Here is a 19,161-nt window from a genome sequence, read left to right as displayed (position 1 = left end):
GAAGGACTGCTCTTACTCTCAGGAACTTCAGTGTCTGAGAACATTGGTGTCTGCTAAATTTGCTTTAGAATTGTCCTCAACTCAGTTCTGCTTTGAATCTCAAATAACAGTGCACATCAGTAATGCAGTTCACAATCCAGGAGGACTCCCCTGAGTTGCTCTTACAGAGTGTTTGTAGGTTTTGGGGGCTGTGTCGTGGTTTAACCCCAGCTGGCCGCTCAGCCCCATGCAGCTGCTCACTCACTCCCCTCTGGTGGGATGAGAGAGAATTGGAGGAGGAGAAGTGAGGAAACTCATGGCTTGAGATAAAGGCAGTTTAATAAGAAATGCAAAAGCCACACAAGCAAAGCAAAACAAGGAATTCATTCCCCTTTCCCCTGGGCAGGCAGATGTTCAGCCATCCCCAGAACAGCTGGGCTCCATCACATGAACAGTTACTTGGGAGAGCAAACGCCATCCCTCTGAATGTCCACCCCTAACTTTTTCTTCCCCCCAGCTTTGTATACTGAGCATGATGCCAAATGGTCTGGGATACCTCTGTTGTCAGTTGGGATCAGCTGTCCTGGCTGTGTCCCCTCCCAGCTCCTTGTGCACCCCCAGCCCCCTCACTGGCAGTGCTGGGTGAGGAGCAGCCGAGGCCTTGAGGGTGTGTAAGCCCTGCTCAGCAGTAACCAGATCATCCCTGAGCCATCAACGCTGTTTGCAGCACAAATCCAAAACCGCCCCACTGAAGAAAATGAACTCCTTCCCAGCCCAAACCAGCACAAGCTGATGGGCACAGGGTGTGGGATCTCAGGAGAGCATCGGCTCACGGAGCAGGTGACTAAATACATGGTGTAAAGTTTGTTGATAAATAATTACTGAAAATTTCCTGTGCCATCCTGCCATTTTTGGTTTAGATTAGATATTAGGAAGAAATTCTTCCCTGTGAGGGTGGTGAGGCACTGGCAGAGGTTGCCCAGAGAAGCTGTGGCTGCCCCATCCCTGGAAGTGTCCAAGGCCAGGTTGGACAGGGCTTGGAGCAACCTGGGATAATAGTGGAAGGTGTCCCATGGCAGGGGGGTTAGAATTAGATTAGATTTAAGATCCTTTCCAATCTAAATCAGTCTGTGATTCTGTCATTATAAGATACAGAATGATTATGAATTACCTTTTCTTTTACTAGCGGGTACAGCTGCTGTAACCTGTGAGCCCCAGCCATGAAGGCCAAGAATTTCAGTTGTGTGCTTCAGCCCAGTTGCATTGGCCACCAAATGTTTATGACTTTAGGAAAGTCTGTGAAGGTGTTAGGGTTACTGGGACCAGTTGTGATTCTTAGGCTGTCCTTTTCACACCCCTGCTGTGAGAAGCAATGGACCAGGTTAACTGGTGCTGTAAAATCTGGTTGGTGCTCTGGGTGGTTTTCATTTAAAATGACATAGCAATTTCACCTTTGTTTAAAGCTTCATTGCACTTCTAGGCAAGGTCACACTTACTTAAATATTTAGTAAAAGGCAATAATTTAATAGATCAAACAGATAAGTTGCATTTCAGTGAGATCCACAGGCTCAAAGGACTTTTTAAATCTTTTTAAGTCAGACTTGAAGTAGAATCAAACTTCCTGAGTTTGCAACATTCATTTTTATGAGATTATACTTCATGCTTCTCTAATGCCTTGAAATTTTTTTCTGAAGCATTTTAAGCAAGGATAAGGTTCATCCACTGAGGATCCTGGGCAGAAACAGCAAGAAAATAACAGTATTTGTATCTGATTCTGTTGGAATAGAGCTTCTGTGATTCAAACCCAAATATAATTGTCCATGTTAGTCTTTGATTTGCACCACTGGGTTACAAGTAGCTCTGTGCTTTAACATATTATTAGGAAGCAGGTTACCTTTGGTGCAAAGTGGAAAACACAGACTATGTATTCCTGCTTTTGTACGTATCAAAGATGCCGCGTTGGCTTCAGCTGAGTGCTTTGGGAACAGAGGAGCAGTAGAAGTGTGTTCAGTACAACTGTTATACCCAGTTAACTAGTTCAACCCCTCAGCAACTCTACCTGGGCCTTGGGGATACATTACAGGGTGTCAAAAGGGTAACTGAGTCTGAGATCCCCACCCTGAGTTGGGTTGTTTGGTAGACAAACTGAATCTCTTTTATGAGCTCTGATAAGGGTGTTCTGAATCTAAAATAGGATTCTTTGTGGTCTGGATTGCAACCTGTAGTATACAGTAATTACTGAGCTCCTTTGTATCTTCACACACTGCTAGTAAATGCCTGCAGTAATTTGGTCAGGCAGGAGGCATTTCTCTGCATTTAGTTGATTTTTAGGTACATTTTTAGGTACATTAGCACACTGAAATTTTAACTAACCTTTGAAAAAAGAATTTAGAGCAGCAGGGTGGAGGTGGCCATTTCGTCTTTTAAACAGGAGGATAATTAAAACCTTCAGTATTATTGGTTCAGTAAATAAAGTTTGTTCTTCAGAACGCTTCTGAACACTGTTGCATATCTCTGCTGTAGTGAGTAAGGAAACCCAGTGTTCTGTGTGGAGAGAGGTAGGTCCACATCCATGAATTACTATGGGATTAGGGGGGTGGGGAGTGTAAATAAATCATTCATACTGTGTTTGTAATGGATCTGTGTTTGTATTATCTTCCCCTACGTAAGGAGTGGGGGATATATAGTTTGATTGCTGGGATAGGCCCTCAAGTATTCCTACAAACTGAACAGATAACAGATAAACTGGTTATCACAGTCTGTATGGGGCTGAAAACTGAGGGCTTCAATTCTAGTTACTTTAGCAGTGTAAAATGGCATTTAACCCTCTACTTCCAAGGATTTCAAAGCAAGTGAATGTTAGTGGTATCCCTGTGAAGGGGGTAAATACTGTCGGTTTGCGGGTGGGAAAACTGAAGTATAGAGAGATTCCTGACTTGGGATCACACACAGCTGGTGGCAGGGCCAGAATCCCTAAGTCCCAGCTCTCCCTATGATCCTGCAGTTACTAAAAGTTACTTCCTTTTTTTTTTTTTTCATTTCATCTCATTCGAATTGCTGTTAAAATCTTCTAGGTTTGAAAAGCCTCCCTAGACCTCTCTTGGTGGCTGGTCCTTCAAGTTCTGGGAGCACTGAGGCCGACAGTGGGCTCTTTGCAGTCCCTACAACCCTGCCCCCCAACAGCCGCCATGGGAAACTGTTCCTGCCCAGCAAGGAAGCAGAGCTGACCTTCCGGCAGCACCTGGACACCATCAGTGTAAGTGAGGTGACTGAATGGAAAATGCAGCCTGAGCCAGCTTCCAGGAGGTATCGCAGGGATTTTGGGATTTTGGTGCTTCTCATGATGCTCAAGTCTAACGTTGTATTAGCTGAGATGAGTCAGATTTGGACTATATAACTGTGCTTTGAAGTGACATTACCTGTTCAGACCCGAGACTGAATGCCATCACACAGCCCAGTGAAACTGGTTCACTCTCTAATTAAGTTGCTCCAGCAAATATATTTGCCAGGTTTAGCAAAAACTGATCCCCTTCTGATGTGCAGCTAGTTTTAACACGTATTTAAGTCAAATACAATCTCAGTAAGAACTTCATAGGAAGCTGCAGTAGTTAAGTAGTGAAGTGCCTTTTTTGGGGAGAAAGCTTTATCTCCATAAAGAAAAAATATGTTCTTGGTGGAAAATGTTCTGACTGTTGCAGAAAGGATATTGTGCTGTCTGAAACAAACCACAGTATCTTAATTAGAGTCAACTTTACTGACAAACAGAGTCTGGGGGGTATAATTTATTCTGTGTCTGGATGCTTAGAATACTTTGTAATGCATTTCCTGTTCTTGTCCAGATGCAGTCGGACTTCTTCCTGCCAAAGCCCAGGAAGTTAAGGAACAGGCACTTGCGGAAGCCGTTGGTAGTACAGGTCAGAGCAAAGTGTGAATGCCTGTTTTGCTCCCTGAGTAGGTATCAGTAAGGCTACAGTGATTTGAACCTAATGAAAAATTGAATTTCCCTCATACACCCACTGGAAAAGTGAAGCTGAACATAGGAGGGAACAGACATTTTGGTCTCTGGTGTAACCAGCCATGTTACATTCACTGAATGAGGAATATCAATAACAGCAGAAGTCCAGTGCCTGAGGTGGTTTGGCAGAATAAAAAACCCTCTGTCTGGAAGCAGGTTCTGCTGCCTGGGCCTGCTGGTACTGAGGCAGAGGCAGTGTGTCCCTGTGCTGTCCTGCACTGGCAGTGTTGGAGCTGGCAGCCCTACTGTAGCAAGATCTCCCTTTAGATACTTTTCCTGCTTCCTGCTCACTAGTGGCTGTTAAACTGTGGTGGGTATAAACCTCTGTAGTGAAATAAACCATAACGCACTTTGAAAGAACAATGATCGCAGAGGAAAAAATGGCGTTTGCAAAGAGACGTATGGAAAAGGTGGCCTGTTGTCGTGGTGCTTTGGCAGCAGACAGGCACTGACCTCCTTCAGACTGCTGTGATAACCCAGGGAAAAGGCACATGCCACTGGGACACCATGGACAGGCAGGGAGCAAACAAGAAATCTGAAACCCAAATAATGGAAACTTAGTGGAGAAAGCAAAGTTCCCAAGTGCCAATATACCATTTTGTCTCCTCTGCTCTGTATAAGAGTAGGAGACTCAGAAATTACCCCTGGACTAATTTTTTTATCCTGGGATCTTCAGATCTGTGCAATTCTCTGTTTTTTAAGAGCTCCGAAGTACATGCAGGTGTCTCATAAATTCACACTTGTTCAATTTTAAGGGAAGATCAGTTTGCACAGAGACTAGGTCCTGTCCTTAAGACCACTGCTGTAATTCTGTGAGAGATTTGAAAAATACTGCAAGTATAATCAGAGAGGAATATAGTTCTAATCAGCATTTCTCTGAGAATTTTTCACGTGGAAATTTTCTCTTGTAGTAGTTTACAGAGAAAATACATTATTCCTACCTGTAACTTCTTTATCAAGAGTACACAGACCTTATTGCTGTGTCTGCTGCATGGTAGCGATGCCATGGAAATACTCTGCTTATTCTGGATGGTCTCATGAACTTCTGTGCTTTGAAAGATGAGCATTACCCTCTGTGTTTAAATCTGTTCTGGTTTATTGTTTCTCTCACATAGAGAACACTGCTTCCCAGGCCATCTGGAAATCCGTCCCAGCATGTCTGTTCCTTTTCTATCTTATCCAACTCATCCATTACAGGTGAGTCTGTGTCTCTTTTAGCACTTCTATGGTCTGAAAAGTGACCCTTAAAACTGCATAAAGGAGTAAGCTCTAAAAAGAGGAAAATGCCCTGTCAAAACAACAGTGTCACCAGCCCACAGGATGATGGGATTGTTCTCCTGGATCGTTGTTAAGCAAATCAGGCTTGTGATAGAATTTTTTTCTTCCATTTCCCAATACTGAAGGTAGGGAAGAGCAAGGAGTTCTCAACCAAGAGACAAAATTTGGAACAAATTACTTAGAAATTTTTGTTCTGCAGTGTGTAATCATTTGTCTAGATTTTATATTGGAGTTTCTCTAGTACCTAGCATACTATCTAAATTTCATACAATATAATCAATCCACTGCCCATGTGTCCTTTTCTGCTGGTACACTCTTGAGTACAGGTGTGGTAGTACAGGTGATCCCCCATCAAAGCCAGCATGAGATTAAGGGTTGTCTTCACTGACAATATGAGAGCAGCCCCAGTAGCACAGCAGCACTTGCTGTTGCCTGTCTGTGGCAAGGCACTGGTTAGTTCACATCATATTTCAGCTCTCTTCCATCATCTCCATCACTTGCATTCCTGAGGCTTGCTGCTGCTTGGAATTTATTTGCTTCCACTGAATTGTGTTGTGCTCTGCTTTAAAGGTGTTAGATTTCATTTGCCTGAGAGGTATTAATCCTTCCCCCTAGGGAGAGGTTCATTTCGGCCAATCCAGTCCTCACTGACTAAAGCTGCTGTTTCTCGTCCAATTGTGCCCAAAGTTCTTCCAACACAGGCCACCAACCATCTGTCTAGTAAGTCATTCCAAATTCTGCAATAAAAGCCGTGCTGGTGCCCCCAGGCAGATAACTGTCTTGCAACAGAGAGTGGGTCCCATCATTAGAATGATTAGTGAGGTGAAAACAGCGACTGCCTTTAGGTTTTACCTAGAGGATTATTTGGGATGGAAAGACATTCAGATGTTTGAAGTGGATTTTAAAAGGTCCAGATGAGGTTGACCCTTGCAACAACTTAAGTGTTTTAAATTGAGTCTGTATGGCTGCTAGAGGCAAGATAATGAAATAAGGCTCTATTGTTTCTAGAGCCCCTCTAGTATCCCACAGGAAACTTCTAGAAATTGCCTAACAAAATACTTACCAATTTGCAGGACAAAAAAGCAAAAATATAGGAGGAAAGGGTGGGGGGAGAACTGGAATGTGTCTCATCTATTTTGATATACCTGGTTACAGGTTGGAAGAGGGCAGAAAAGTTAAACCTTTTAGCTAAAAGCAATGCTACCCTTGGTGAAGAGGAGATGCTGACCCAGCTGATCAGGTGTTCCCATTGCCACTTTTTGTGTGGGTTAAGTTTTGCCTCTGGGTTATTTTAAAAAATCATCTTTTAGAGAATCACAGCAAAGTGAAGAAAAGGCTTGTAATGTGGTTTTTGTTTTTTTTTTGTTTCACACAAGGTGCTATTGACTTGGCAGCTAAAAGTGCTGGCATTATCCCTGGCAGCCCTATGCCTGTCCTGGATGCAGACAGTTTGCCAGGTGTGTCTCCATTGTCACCAGACGCGGTGCCCACGGTGGTGACAGGGCAGGAGCCAGCAGTAGCACATCAGAATGGAAGCTCCATCACCACTGTGGAGGTCAGAGGCTCTTAAATGAGCTTTTTTCAAGTACTTAAGTGTCTTGCTCTTTCATTGTGTCAAAAAGCTATATTATTATGACTCCTCATTATTATGACCCAGCTTTCTCCTGGGGCTTGGTGGTAGACACTGCTGTCATGGCAAAGCACCCTGTGTTGTGTAGTGTGTATTTGAGGTTGAGGGATCAAACCATCATCTCATTCAGCAGATTTCCATCCTGTAAAGTGGCTTGCAGTTGTGAGTGTTGAACTTGGCCATCCAGAAATCTGGCTTAAAAAAAAAAATGGTGGCATTTCAATAGACTAATTCAGGAGGAAATCTGGCGCAAAACATGGACTTTTAGAGACGTATTTGGAATGGGAACTCTGATTTCTCCTTGCTGTTTCTTTCATTGCGACCAAGATACACCTTAGTCCATGTCGGTCCTGGTCACTTTCCCAGGGAGTTGATGGACGGTTTTAAAAGACGTGAGATGTATAAAGAGGATAAACCGTGATATGCCGTTGTCCCTTCCCTCCTCAGCTGGTCACTCACGTGGTTTCTGTTGTGTTCCAGGGCTCAGGCCCTGGGTGCCAGGTACCGTTCATCAACCTGCCAACACGGCCTGAGCAGGAGGCAGTTCCCGATGGCTTCCAGGTACAGTGTGTGCTGAGAGAACAGTGCCGTGGAGTGGGGAATGTTCTGTGAGAACACCACTGGTATTGCTGGTTTAAACCCCACATCCCCAGGTAATCGTGCGCCACTGGCGCTGTCTGGTGGGAATGAAGTCCCTGGCATCTGAAGAAATTTAAAGAAAATCAGGAAAGCTGCTTAAATATGTGTGGGTGCTGTTCCCTAAAATCACAGTGAGGCTGACAGTGCCTGTCCTGTGAAGGACAAACAGGCTTTACATATCTCTTGGTGGAGCAGAGGAGTTTATGATTGCTGTGCTCTATCTATGAGTGTATTTTAGACATCACAAGGAGAGGTTTCAGCAGTTGGCAGTCCTGCTGCCTGGATGTTGCTGAAGGAGGAATATTAAGACTAAAAGCCTGATTGCAATGCCAGAATCCTGTCCAGAGGATCTCTGTTCTTTGTGCTGGCTCCAGTAAGACATAGACAGATACCTAAAGAGTAACTGTGGCAGCACGTAAGTTGTGGGAGTGTTGTCATCCTGTCCCCAACCTATCTCTCCAGTGGGATCCAGGACCTGGTGTTGGATACTTAAGCCTCAGAATACAGGCTGTTCTGTTTTCAGTGGAAGCTTTTACCACCCTTCCTGTGACACCTGCATGTGAAAAAGATCAAATTAGTTTGGTTGGAGAGCATAAAGGAGAGGAAAAATTTTTATAGCACAGAAGTTAGGAAGTGAACCTGTGAGACCTTTATTGTGGTAATGGGGCCTTGGGTTCTGGTTCTTGCTCTCAGGACAGCTGTGTACACTATATCAGAAAAAACAAAATTGCAGTTCTGAGATGAGGTAATGAGACTCCTTAAAGATGAGTTGAGTTTTGGGAAGTTTGGCTGTAAAGTGTGAGTAAAAAGTGAGTTACCAGTCTAAAATACCTATATACTCTTCAAGCAATTACAGGTTTTTGCCTATACAAATACAAATTAATACGTATTTCTTAGGAACTCTCTTGTAGATTCATCAAAATTACGTTAATTTCATGATTATACAAAGATGCTTGTTTCTGTTGTGTAGGTGTTTTAAATATTCTTTGGAATGTTTTTTCAGATGATTTGGCAGGATACGGGCTGAAGCATATTTGTTCATACTTACAGATATTTTTCATGAAAATAATACAAATTTATTATATAAATAATATATTCCTCTAAATTTAGGAATATTATCTACTGGATTTTTTTTTCCTCTTAAAGTCTGGTTTTAATCTGATACTCAGGAGCTAAGCTGTGCTTTTTAGATTTCCAAGTTCTTCATAAATTTACATAAATAAACAGTTAACTCTGTTTCTTGTTAACAGAGCACATCAGTCCTTTCTCTGCCAGAACTGGCCAAGACTCCTCTCCAAAATGGTCTGTCCACCCCTCCACTTCCCTCATCAGAAGCTTCCAGTACCCGGCTCTCTCCTCCCAATGTTTCTGCTCTCTTGGATATTTCCCTGCCCGGACCACCTGAAGATGTGCTTTCTCAAGGGGAACCTGCCACTCAGATCAGTGATTCCATCATCGAAATAGCCATCAGCTCTGGCCAGTACAGTAAGTCTGAGCTTAACTAAAGTCTGCCTGTCAAGTTAAAAGAAAATCCCAAATCACTGGCATCTTACATGTCAGCAGAAACTTTTCCAGAAAGCAGTTCTTGGGTTGTGGTTTTTTTGTGGGATTTTTTTTTTAATATCTGTTTTGCAAATAAAATTCTGTTCTTGACCTTTATTTTCTAGCATATATGGATGAGGGGCTTGTTGTTTTGTATTCTTTTCCTTTTTGTATTCTTTTCCTTTCCAAACAAAAGTTGGTGCAGTGTCCTGTAACTGCATTGACTGAATCAGTGCCCCCTGACATTGGTTACAGGTGAAGGTGTTTCTCTCTCTCCTGCAAAGCTGAATGGCAGTGACAGTTCCAAAAGTCTTCCGTCCCCATCCAGTAGTCCTCAGCAGAACTGGATTGCATCTCCCAGCCACGATCCCCAGTGGTATCCCAATGACTCCACAGACTCCTCCCTCAGCAGCTTGTTCTGTAAGTGTCCAGATGCAGAGAAGTGCCCAAAAAGTGCTTTCCTGTAAAAAAAAAAAAAAAAAAAAAAAGGGGGGGGCACTTTTTATCAGAAGTGAATCCTTTGGAAAATTGTAAACCCAGTAGGATGTTTGTAGAATTATTCCATTATGTCTTGCTTTCATTACTTCTTGCTTTCATTTCCACAGTGTTGCCCTGATACATTTTCTTTCTCTTTGCAAGTCTGTTCCTGAAAAGATCCCATTGCTAGATTATGACCCATACCTTGGGACAAGTTCTTTGTAGTCTATTTGGAGCCTGACTCATTAGTTAGGGTGAGGCATTTGGGCTACTGTGCCAAAACAAAAAGATACCCTTGGCTTTGCTGATGGAAAAGTAGACCTTGTTGTGTGCTTGGCAAGCACTGTCTCAAAGACATGAGGTCACTGGGTTTGATTGTGGTTTGGTTGTTGGTTTGGGGTTTTTTTCATTAATATTTCATGGCGCCAGTGTGATGAGTGTCCCTGCTCTTAGCAGTGTGCTGATGGTGTCCATGCTGGTAACACATCATTTTTAAGAGAAGAAATGGATATCTGTCCTCCATGTCCTACTTCCTCGTCCTTCTCTTTATCCTCCCAATTGCAAACACTCGGTGCAGTGACTTACTGATGTGCCTGTTCTTTGTAGCAAGTTTCATCTCCCCGGAGAAGGGACGAAAAATGTTGCCAACTCCTGTTGGGAACACCAGTGGCACCTCCTTACTGGGACCCAGCCTGCTAGATGGGAACTCGCGGGACTCCTTTGTGTCACGGTCTCTGGCAGACGTGGCAGAGGTATGTCAGCAGACTACACTCAGAGCCTGCTTCCTCCTGCAGGGCAGTTATGGGGACTGTCCGTCAGACCCTCCTGAGATACTTCTGAGGCAAAGGCGCTTTGACACTTGTGCTCCAGCTCAGTAAAAGAGCACTAGGGTCGTAACAAAGAGATATGTAAAATGACCTGAGGGCACTCGGCATCAGAGCTGGTGTGAGAAGCTCTTGTGAGCAGGTTCCTTTTGGTGGGGGAGGTCATGGTCACCTGTTGGACATATTTTTGTTTTGACAGAGAGAGATTTGGTCCTGTTCTGTATGTCCTGCTTTGTAGAGCAGGAACTGAAAGTACTAAAGGTAAGAGAAAGGTTAACAGTGATGCAGCTACAGTACAGTTGGAGGGCTGGTAGGAAAAAATAAATAAGTCCAGAAGGAAGAAACAGGAGATGGCTAATACAAAGTTACCTGAGAGAATGGCAGAAGGTCCTGTGCTGCTGAGTTATTGTCTCTGTTGGCAGAGCTGTCCCTTTGTGTTGAACTCTTTTAAGGCGTAGAATGAAGCCCAGGAGTTACTAAGGCTGTGACATGCTTCAGGACAGAGCTCCGTTTCAGAGGGACAGACAGGACGAATGAGCTGCAAGGAATATTATGGAACTCAGCAAGGAAAATGCAAAGTCCTGCCCTGGGAAGGAATAATCCCACAGCAATATGGGCTGGGGACTGGCTGTTTGGGAAGCAGCTCTGCTGCCCCTGGGGATGCTGATAGACACCAGCTGAGTGTGAGCTGGGCATCTGTGGCACCTGGGGTAATGAACAGTGTCGGGAGCTGTTTTAACAGGAGCATGGCCAGGATTCTGGACAAAATGATTATTAACCCGCTCTACTCTGTAGAGTAGTAGAGTCTAATCTACCTGCTGTGAGACCATGTCTGGAATATTGTGACCAGTTTAGAGCACCCAATGTAGGGGAGAGAGAGAGAGAGAGAGAGAGAGAGAGAGATAAACTGAGAGAGAGAGAGAGAGAGAGAGAGAGAGAGAGATAAACTGAGAGAGAGAGAGAGATAAACTGAGAGAGAGAGAGAGATAAACTGAGAGAGAGAGAGAGAGATAAACTGGACCAAGTTCATCAGAGGGTCACCAGCGTGATCAGGGGTCAAAGCACCAGTGATGTCTAAAGGCTTCAGGGTGGGAGTGACCCTACTGCCTGCCAATACCTGCAGTAAAGTCATCAAGGAGATGTAGCCAGGCCCTTCACAGAGTGGTGGTGGAGGGTGGGAGGAATAAGCAAAAGCTGAATTGAGAAAGGTTCAGACTACACCTAAAGAAAAGGTTTTTCACCCTGAGGATAGGCAGGCGGGAAAACGTGTTGCCCAGAGATGTTGTGTAGTATCTGTCTACAAAGCTTTCTAGGATTCACATCAATAAAGCCCCAAGTAAACTGGTCTCTCCTCATAGGTGACCCTGCTTTGAGCAAGAGGTTGAACTAGAGACCTCTTCAAGTCCCTTCCAGTCTCAAATATTCTACAATTTACAGTCATTACTTCAGTGCAACATCACATACCTTTTAACTTCTTGGGGACTTGCCCTTATGGAAGGAACATGTAATTCCTCCATTGCCCTTTGGATTTGGAAAAGGAGGTTCTGTACAGACCTTTTAACCGGGAGCTGCAGTGAACTCATGCTGATTTAGTGTGTCCTTGGCTGTTTCAGACCCTGATATTGCAGACCTTGATATTACCAGCTGCCTTTAGAAGAAAATGGGGTTAGCCTCTGTGTTAGGCACACCAAGAGCAGTTGTGAGAGAGGTGGGCTTGTGTGGGTCTTCAGAGAAAGCAAGTATTTAAAATGGGTTTAGTGATGGCAGAATTTTGAATGACTTTTTATTCAGTGTCCTGCAGAGTCAAGTTTTATTTACAAACACGGTTTGTAAATAAAAGAGGTAATGTCTTTAGAGCATCTACCTGTGCACCTTAATGCTGAGGTAAGGTCCACTGAGACTATGGGTGGTTGGGTTTTTAAGAAGCTTCCATTCAGCTGTGGATAAGAGCTGTTCTCTAACTCAGCTCAAGTGAGATGAAGTGTATCTTTCATACAAGGTGAGGCTGGGAAGGAAGCTGAGAGAACCAGACTCTTCTCAGGACAAGAGGCAGCAGGCAAAATTTGAAACATGAAATTCTACCTGAACACAAGAAAACTATTGTGAGGTGGTCAAATGCAGAAACAAAGTATCCAGAGAGTTGTGGCATCTTCATTCGTGGGGGTGCTTGGCACCTGCCCAACTACATGCAGGGCAGCCTGTTCTTGAGTGAGATGGTTGGATAAAATGCTCTCAAGATGTCCTTTCCAACCTCAACAGTTCTGTGATTCTGCAAAATTTCCACTGACATGTAGGTCATCTCTTCTCTCCTGTCTCTTCTAGGTGGTGGATTCCCAGCTGGCCTGCATGATGAATGAGAACAGCATAGATTACATATCCCGGTTTAATGACCTTGCCCAGGAACTGTCGATACCTGAGCCAACTCGCAGGGAGATCCTGTTTGATGGAGGAGGTGGTGGTCCCCCAGTTGGGGACCTCTCTCAGTGAGGGTGTGACCAGCAGGCTGGTGCAGACTGTTCGGCTGAGCTGGAGCTTGCATCGCTGGATCTTGATGAGGGCGGGTTGGAGAGCAGCAGCTGAGGCCCAGTTGTCCCTGTCCTGTGTGCTTCTTTCTAACAGAGAAGCATTGGCTTCAAAGGTCTGAAGAAGTACTTCCAAGTCCTGGAATGTGCAATATACGGGGAACAACAAAACATGGAATAACATTACATGTGTCCCTGCATCAGTGATGTAAGATGGCAGCTTTGTGAGACAGTCCTGGACTTGTACTTTGGAATGGCCTAAGCAAGCAGCTCAAGAAGGGAAGGGATTTCTACAGGCTCCCCTACATGAATTACTGTTTGAGTAGTGATCAAAATGCCGTGCTTTCGGATCCGCGTGGAAGTTGTGGAGGATGAAGGGTAGGGGTGGGTAGGGGAGCCATTGTGCATCTTAAGATGTCCTAGTTGGCACTCTTCTTATCAGTCAGTCAAACTGAAGTTCTTGCACTCTGCCCAGGGCACTGCCACTCCTCGATGCTGTTCCTACAGACCGTTCTGTTTGTTTGGCTGTTTGACCATTCCAGCAGGGCTCACTCCTGCTTGCCTGTTTGGTAGGGGAGCTCTGGTCCACCCTCCTCCCACACTGCATGGATCCTCTAGTTTTTAAACCCCATCACGTCACAACCATCATCACCCTGACTACACTCACATTCTTCACCTTTGAGACTCTTCAGCACATTGCACAGTTCACCTTGTGAATGGGGAGAGTGCTTTCCTGCTTTCCCCAAAGAACGGTTGCTTTTTAAGTCGGGGAAACACTGCAAAAGAGCTTACACTAGGAAAGCTGTGTCATAATTACTCTTGGCTTTGCTGGAAACCTGTAAATATTGCTATCTTTCTTCACAAAAACTGAGGATTTACCTGGGAGAGGAAATAGGAAAGAATATTGTAATGTGTAGGAACGAATACTAGGTTAACGCTAAAGTGGTTAAGATCAGTTTTGTGTCATGAAGAGGAGAGGTGTCGAGTCCTAGCTTAATCCCTTAGTCCTTCCTTATTTCCTCCTTGCTCTGTGAATTCCAGGTGCTCTGTATACCTCAGGGCATCATTCTTCATTACAGTCACTCCCAGGCATGAGTGGGTCTGGCACTCCCTCTCTGAAATCCCTATGCATTTAATGTTGTGTTTTACTGTACGAAAGACCCAGATCCTGATTGCAGTGGGTTCAACAGGATATCAGGTTACTTTCTGGAGAGCTGGTTGTCCGTCAGTTCTAGCTTTGTAACTCAGGAGACTTTTCCTATTTCCTTTCTTGCCAGTCCTGAGCGAGAATACCCTTGTTGTGCCCCTTTTTTAAGCACTTGTCTGCTTCTCCAGTTAGAGAATGTCCCTTGGCTGGTTTGAGTAGCTCTGAATTTATCCAAGGGGCTGTTCCTATATAAACCTCAACTTTGTATTATTAATAAATAAACAAACCTTCTCCATCCCTTAGGCTGTTATCAGGGGTTCATTTCCCAACTTGCACTATACTTGGTGGATGTAGTTCTGCCTGCCTTTAGCTACTTGTACAAGGCATTTCTTTGACTGGGAGTCTCTTGTAACCTTGCTCATGATGCACTGACTGTGTTCGTTGTTTGCCCAGTCCCTTCACCCTGCTTTACGCAGATGATTTTTAGCTGCTCTGGAGTTGGCCTTATGTTTTCTGTCTTTAGGAGAAAATGGAACAAGTTTTCTGATGCACTTTTTGTGTGGCCCAGAGCAACCTTCCTTTTTCACTCAGAAAGGGGTGAGATTTGGATGACATTCCAAGAGCCCACGTACCAGGTTGCTGCATTCTGCTCCGTGACACAGGAGCCACCCAGTGTGTAAACCCAGCATGAGTACAGTCGGATGTTGCCAGCAGGAGGACACACCTCTATCGCTAGCTAGGGGGAAGGTCATGACTAGAAGAAAGGAGAAGTTCATAGCTGTGGGCTGACTTCCCACCCTGACTGTAGGTCCTGTGAGACACTGAGTCCTTCTGTCATTATTTCTCCTTCATTATTCTTACAGACCCTTGTTTGATGCAATTATCAGGAAATCACATGAACCTGGAATAGGAAAAGTTGAAGGCTGTCACAAAAATGAATGCTGGGGCCTATTTCGTTCTGAGCGTTCCCCCTTGGTATGGAGAGGACACCGCCTTAATATCAAGAGTCATTCCCACTAGAAGTTCTCAGTTTTCCTTGGAGTTGATCTGTATTTTGGTCCAGGCTTTCCCAAGTTGTTTCCTCTTGGCTTTGGGTCTTTACATTACTCATGCTGATTTTCCTGTATGCTATGTCTCAAAAAATCCTTCAGATTTGTAGGACAAAAGTAGAGGGCACCTTCTGTGGCTGTGGATTACAGAATATGCAGGAGGAAATGTGATGTGTTCTAATCAAGTACTGTATAAAAAGAAATATGAACTCTCATTCTTAAACTTCTAAATACCACAAGACCAGCATGAGGGTCTCCAGTGTATTTGTATCTTGACAAACTTTTTATCTTCCCTACTGATGCTGGCAGTGCAGCAGCTGTGACAGTGGATTTGGCTCTGCTGCACCTGCAGCCAAAATGGAGAGCAGAGCACTCCATCCAGATCTGGGAGGGCTTTTTTTGTGCCACAGGGAGCTGTCAGCTCCTGCTCAGCCCACTCAGTTCCCAGGGGAGAAGGACACAATTGCAGAATGAAGGCAGCAGAAGTGGCTATTTTTGATGATACCAGAAAACTTTAATACCTTGAACCTTTGCAAGTGGGCCTGGATCACCCAGTAGTGACAGAGTGGAAATGACAGGGGTTGGTTCTGCACTCAGAGCGTTGGGGTTAGAAATGTGTTTAGCATCAGCCCCTTAAAAGTTGGCATTATGAAGTTCAGAAATTGAGTTCAGAAATTAAATGCTTTACAAACTTCAGTTTAAGAATGAAGCCCTTTTAGGACAAGTCTTACCAGGGAAAAAATTAACAATAATTGAGATCATTGTGGCAGTTCTGAATTGATGCAGAATTTGTTACCCTTCCTGTGTGAAAGGCCACTTAAACACATCTGTGATCCGACCAGCTCTAGATTTTAGGTGGCTGTGCTTTACAATAGTAGTCATCATCAGTTTGTGCCTGAGACAAAGTGAAAAACGGGGGGGTGTATCCACACACACACATAAGTATGTGCGTGTGGGAGGGGTGTTTTTTTGTAAAACTGAAAACTTTTTCAGTTCTAATTATTTCAGCTTCTCCACCAGCAGTAAGAAAATCTGTATATGGGACAATGTCAGCTTAAGCAAAATCCAAGCAAGTGACAGTGAAATGGCCATGGCATTGTTTCTGAGGTACTGCGAGGTGGTGGAGAGTATTGTTTCCAGGGCACTGTGAGGTGGACGTTGGAGAGGACAAATGGACACTAACAGCCTCCAGGTCTAGGCTTTTCCCTTTCAGTGATTATCATCAGGCAGTTCTGAGTAGCTGATGAGGTGAATGGCAGAAGCGTCAGTGTCTGTTGTCACAGACAGGGGTTGGGTCCACCTGGTCATGCACACACTGACGGAGGTTCTCCTGGGTGTTGCATCCTGTTCATCTACACAATCCGTTTTATCCCATATCACTAAATCTACTAAGCATAGGAATACTAATTGTTTTTCATATGGCATTGTTCAGCCTTTTTCTGACACCCCCCTATATTTCTAAATTGAATTACGTGGCTTGAATCAAATCTAACCTACAAAGACATCTCATTTACCAACTGCAGATCCCAGAGTGGAAATTCAGTTGCATTTTGTTTTCTACATTCAGACTTCGGATGCATTTATAAGGAAAGTACTGCACTTTTTTTTAACCTTTTCAAACCTTTGAATCTGTTAATTTCACAGCAATTTGTAAATGTTAACTAAGTGAAACCTTGGCAAGCACTACGGCAATAAGTTATCATTAATTATTGAAACATGATAACTGCTTTAGAGCTTATGGTTCTGGCAGCAAAATTTAATGCTGTTTCTTTTAATAATAGTTAAGCCATATCATCTAAGGTTTCTGGCTTGTTTGAGATGTGAATTTGTTTTATAGATTATAAATATACCTATATAGTGTATGTATAAAGCAGAATGCCTGTCCTTACTGATTATTTTTTGTACCATATTGTAAATTATATTATTTATTCTTTACCAATTTTGGAAAAAGGTGTTTTGGTTATTTAATATAATATACAAAAGCTGTTAAACTTCCTCTGTTTAAATTTCCAGTTCAACTTGTAAAGCTGTTTTTATTCTTGTGCATAAATACATACTAATACTTGGTCTAACTTACGTCCAGTGTGTTCCTTGCTATTCATGCCCTCTTAGATTTTTCCATTTAACCTTTATTTACTTCATAATGGGGGGTGGGGGCTAAAATTTGTCTATAAGGCCAAGCCTTCAAATGTGAAATTCTAGTTGCAGTGAAATCAGTGGCATAACTCCCATTGGCATCTCCCATCCCAGAATTTTAGTGCTTCTTACCATGGGCAGAGAAGGTTTTGGTTGTTTGGGGTTTTTTGTTTGATAGCTTCCATTCTCAGTAGCATCTGCTCATGGTGAGTGTCAGAAAGGTGGCAAAGAGGACTGGCTGTCCTGAATGGCCTGTCTTGGGCCATGGGCACCAGTAACAAGGAGGAGAAAGAGAGAAAAACAAACAAACCACTCCAGAAAAATCCCAACTACCACCACGAAAAAAGGGTACAATAAAAGGGTAGTGTATATCTTGGGGTTTGGTTTGGGGTTTTTTTCCAGTGACAGCTTCAGATAAGCAGGAACTCAGCTGTGGAAGTTGGTTTTAGGCCATCATGTTTTATAAAACCACTACCAGAAACACCTTTTTACCCCAGGACACTGAGGAACAGGAAGCCTGTTCCTTTAGCATTTTGGTCTCTGTAACATACAAAGGCAGCTTTAACATTGCATTGAGAAATGCAAGTGTGTTCTTGATAAGAAATGTTCTGAAAAGCTCAACAAAAGCCTTATCAGTAATATTTTGAGGCTTCCTTCCCATCCAAAGAGCGAGGACTTGTCTCTCCCATCTGTTCACTGAGAAAACTGGACTATGACCAGGTTGGAGCTCTTTCTATGCAGCTTCTCCCCTCCACAGACTGCGAGCCTTCAGCAGGATAAGAGACCTTTAAATCTTTTCCACCTTATGTCAAGGCCGGTACTGAATCTTTTCTCACAAATGAGCTAATTTTGCCCTTAATGACTAAAACTGAAGACTAAAAAAATAATGAGTCAGAAGAGTGGCAAAGCAAGTGTTGCTGTGGGATTTAGGTGCTGAAAAAATCTCCCGGAGCAGTTAATTAGGGGTGAGATAAGAAAGGGGTTATTTTGCCAAGGCTAAAGATGTTACAAGACGTGCACCGGCCATGCCTGAGATGTTACATTTTATAATACCATCCATCCAATCCCAAATGTGTCCACCCTGTGGCCTTTACTCTGGACCGCCCCGGGTCCACCCCTTGAAAATGGGTCTGGGGTGCATTTCGGGACCACCTACTTCATCACCTTCACCATCATCAGAGCACAAAGGGTACATAGTTACCTAATTCTTGACTTCATTTTGTTGTTCAGGCCCTGATATGCTGTTCTGCCAACAATCTAGGCCTTGCCTTGACAAAAGACTAAACATTTCTACTAGATTCGGGAGTAGGGGTGATATAGGGAGCATAGAATGGGGTAAGAGGGTTAAGGAATGTGTAAACTAGGGTGCTAGAGGGAAAGGGACAAGGGACAAGGGAGGGAGGGTTGCTGCTTTTAAAATCTACTTATAAAACTTACAAGGCTTACAAATATTAGAAAAATAAAAAGCCATTAGGGGCTTAAGGCATCACAAGAAATGAAACAAAGCAAGACATTGCAGTGAGAGTACGTATTTTGGTGGTTTTTTTGTTGGTTTTGTTTGGTTGGGTTTCTTTAATCCTTCGAGACAAAAGTATGCTGCTAAATTTATGCCTCTAAATTTACTTGGCATATGTGTGGAAAGCTGTGGAGCCATGAAATGAAACCTTCAGCTGAAAGTGTTGGCCTTTTTGGCCCCCAGGGCACTGTGCTGGTCAGGGAGAGGTAGTTGTCCACCAGGACCCCCAGGTCTTTCTGTGCAGAGTTGCTCTCCAGCAGATCTCCCCCCCCAGCCTGTACTGGTGCCTGGAGTTGTTTCTCCCCAGGTGCGGGACCTGCATTTGCCCTTGTGGAATTTCAGATGGTTCCTCTCTGCCCATCTCTCCAGCCTGTCAAGGTCCCTCTGAAGGGCAGCACAGTCCTCTG

At 43.8% G+C, this 19,161-nt stretch overlaps 1 protein-coding gene across 6 annotated transcripts in view; it reads left to right on the top strand.

The window, feature by feature from the left end:
- CRAMP1 (cramped chromatin regulator homolog 1) overlaps window positions 1-17,174 on the top strand; it is a 48,155-nt gene extending 30,981 nt beyond the window's left edge. For 5 of the 6 annotated variants that reach the window (XM_032704377.1, XM_032704379.1, XM_032704378.1 and 2 more), the window contains exons 12-21: window positions 3,054-3,235; window positions 3,819-3,893; window positions 5,110-5,191; window positions 5,888-5,992; window positions 6,649-6,827; window positions 7,383-7,463; window positions 8,792-9,026; window positions 9,339-9,503; window positions 10,167-10,312; window positions 12,707-17,174. In XM_032704377.1, the coding sequence (XP_032560268.1) occupies window positions 3,054-3,235; window positions 3,819-3,893; window positions 5,110-5,191; window positions 5,888-5,992; window positions 6,649-6,827; window positions 7,383-7,463; window positions 8,792-9,026; window positions 9,339-9,503; window positions 10,167-10,312; window positions 12,707-12,871 (1,415 nt within the window). In that variant the 3' untranslated portion in view covers window positions 12,872-17,174. The remainder of the gene's footprint in view (window positions 1-3,053; window positions 3,236-3,818; window positions 3,894-5,109; window positions 5,192-5,887; window positions 5,993-6,648; window positions 6,828-7,382; window positions 7,464-8,791; window positions 9,027-9,338; window positions 9,504-10,166; window positions 10,313-12,706) is intronic. The other variant, XM_032704380.1, reaches the window with a different exon arrangement.
- The last annotated feature ends 1,987 nt before the right edge of the window (window positions 17,175-19,161 follow it).

The sequence above is a fragment of the Chiroxiphia lanceolata genome, chromosome 16 (genome assembly GCF_009829145.1).
Source record: "Chiroxiphia lanceolata isolate bChiLan1 chromosome 16, bChiLan1.pri, whole genome shotgun sequence".
NCBI lineage: Eukaryota > Metazoa > Chordata > Aves > Passeriformes > Pipridae > Chiroxiphia > Chiroxiphia lanceolata.
Note: the sequence above shows the minus strand (reverse complement) of the source record. Positions and strands in the feature narration are given on the sequence as shown.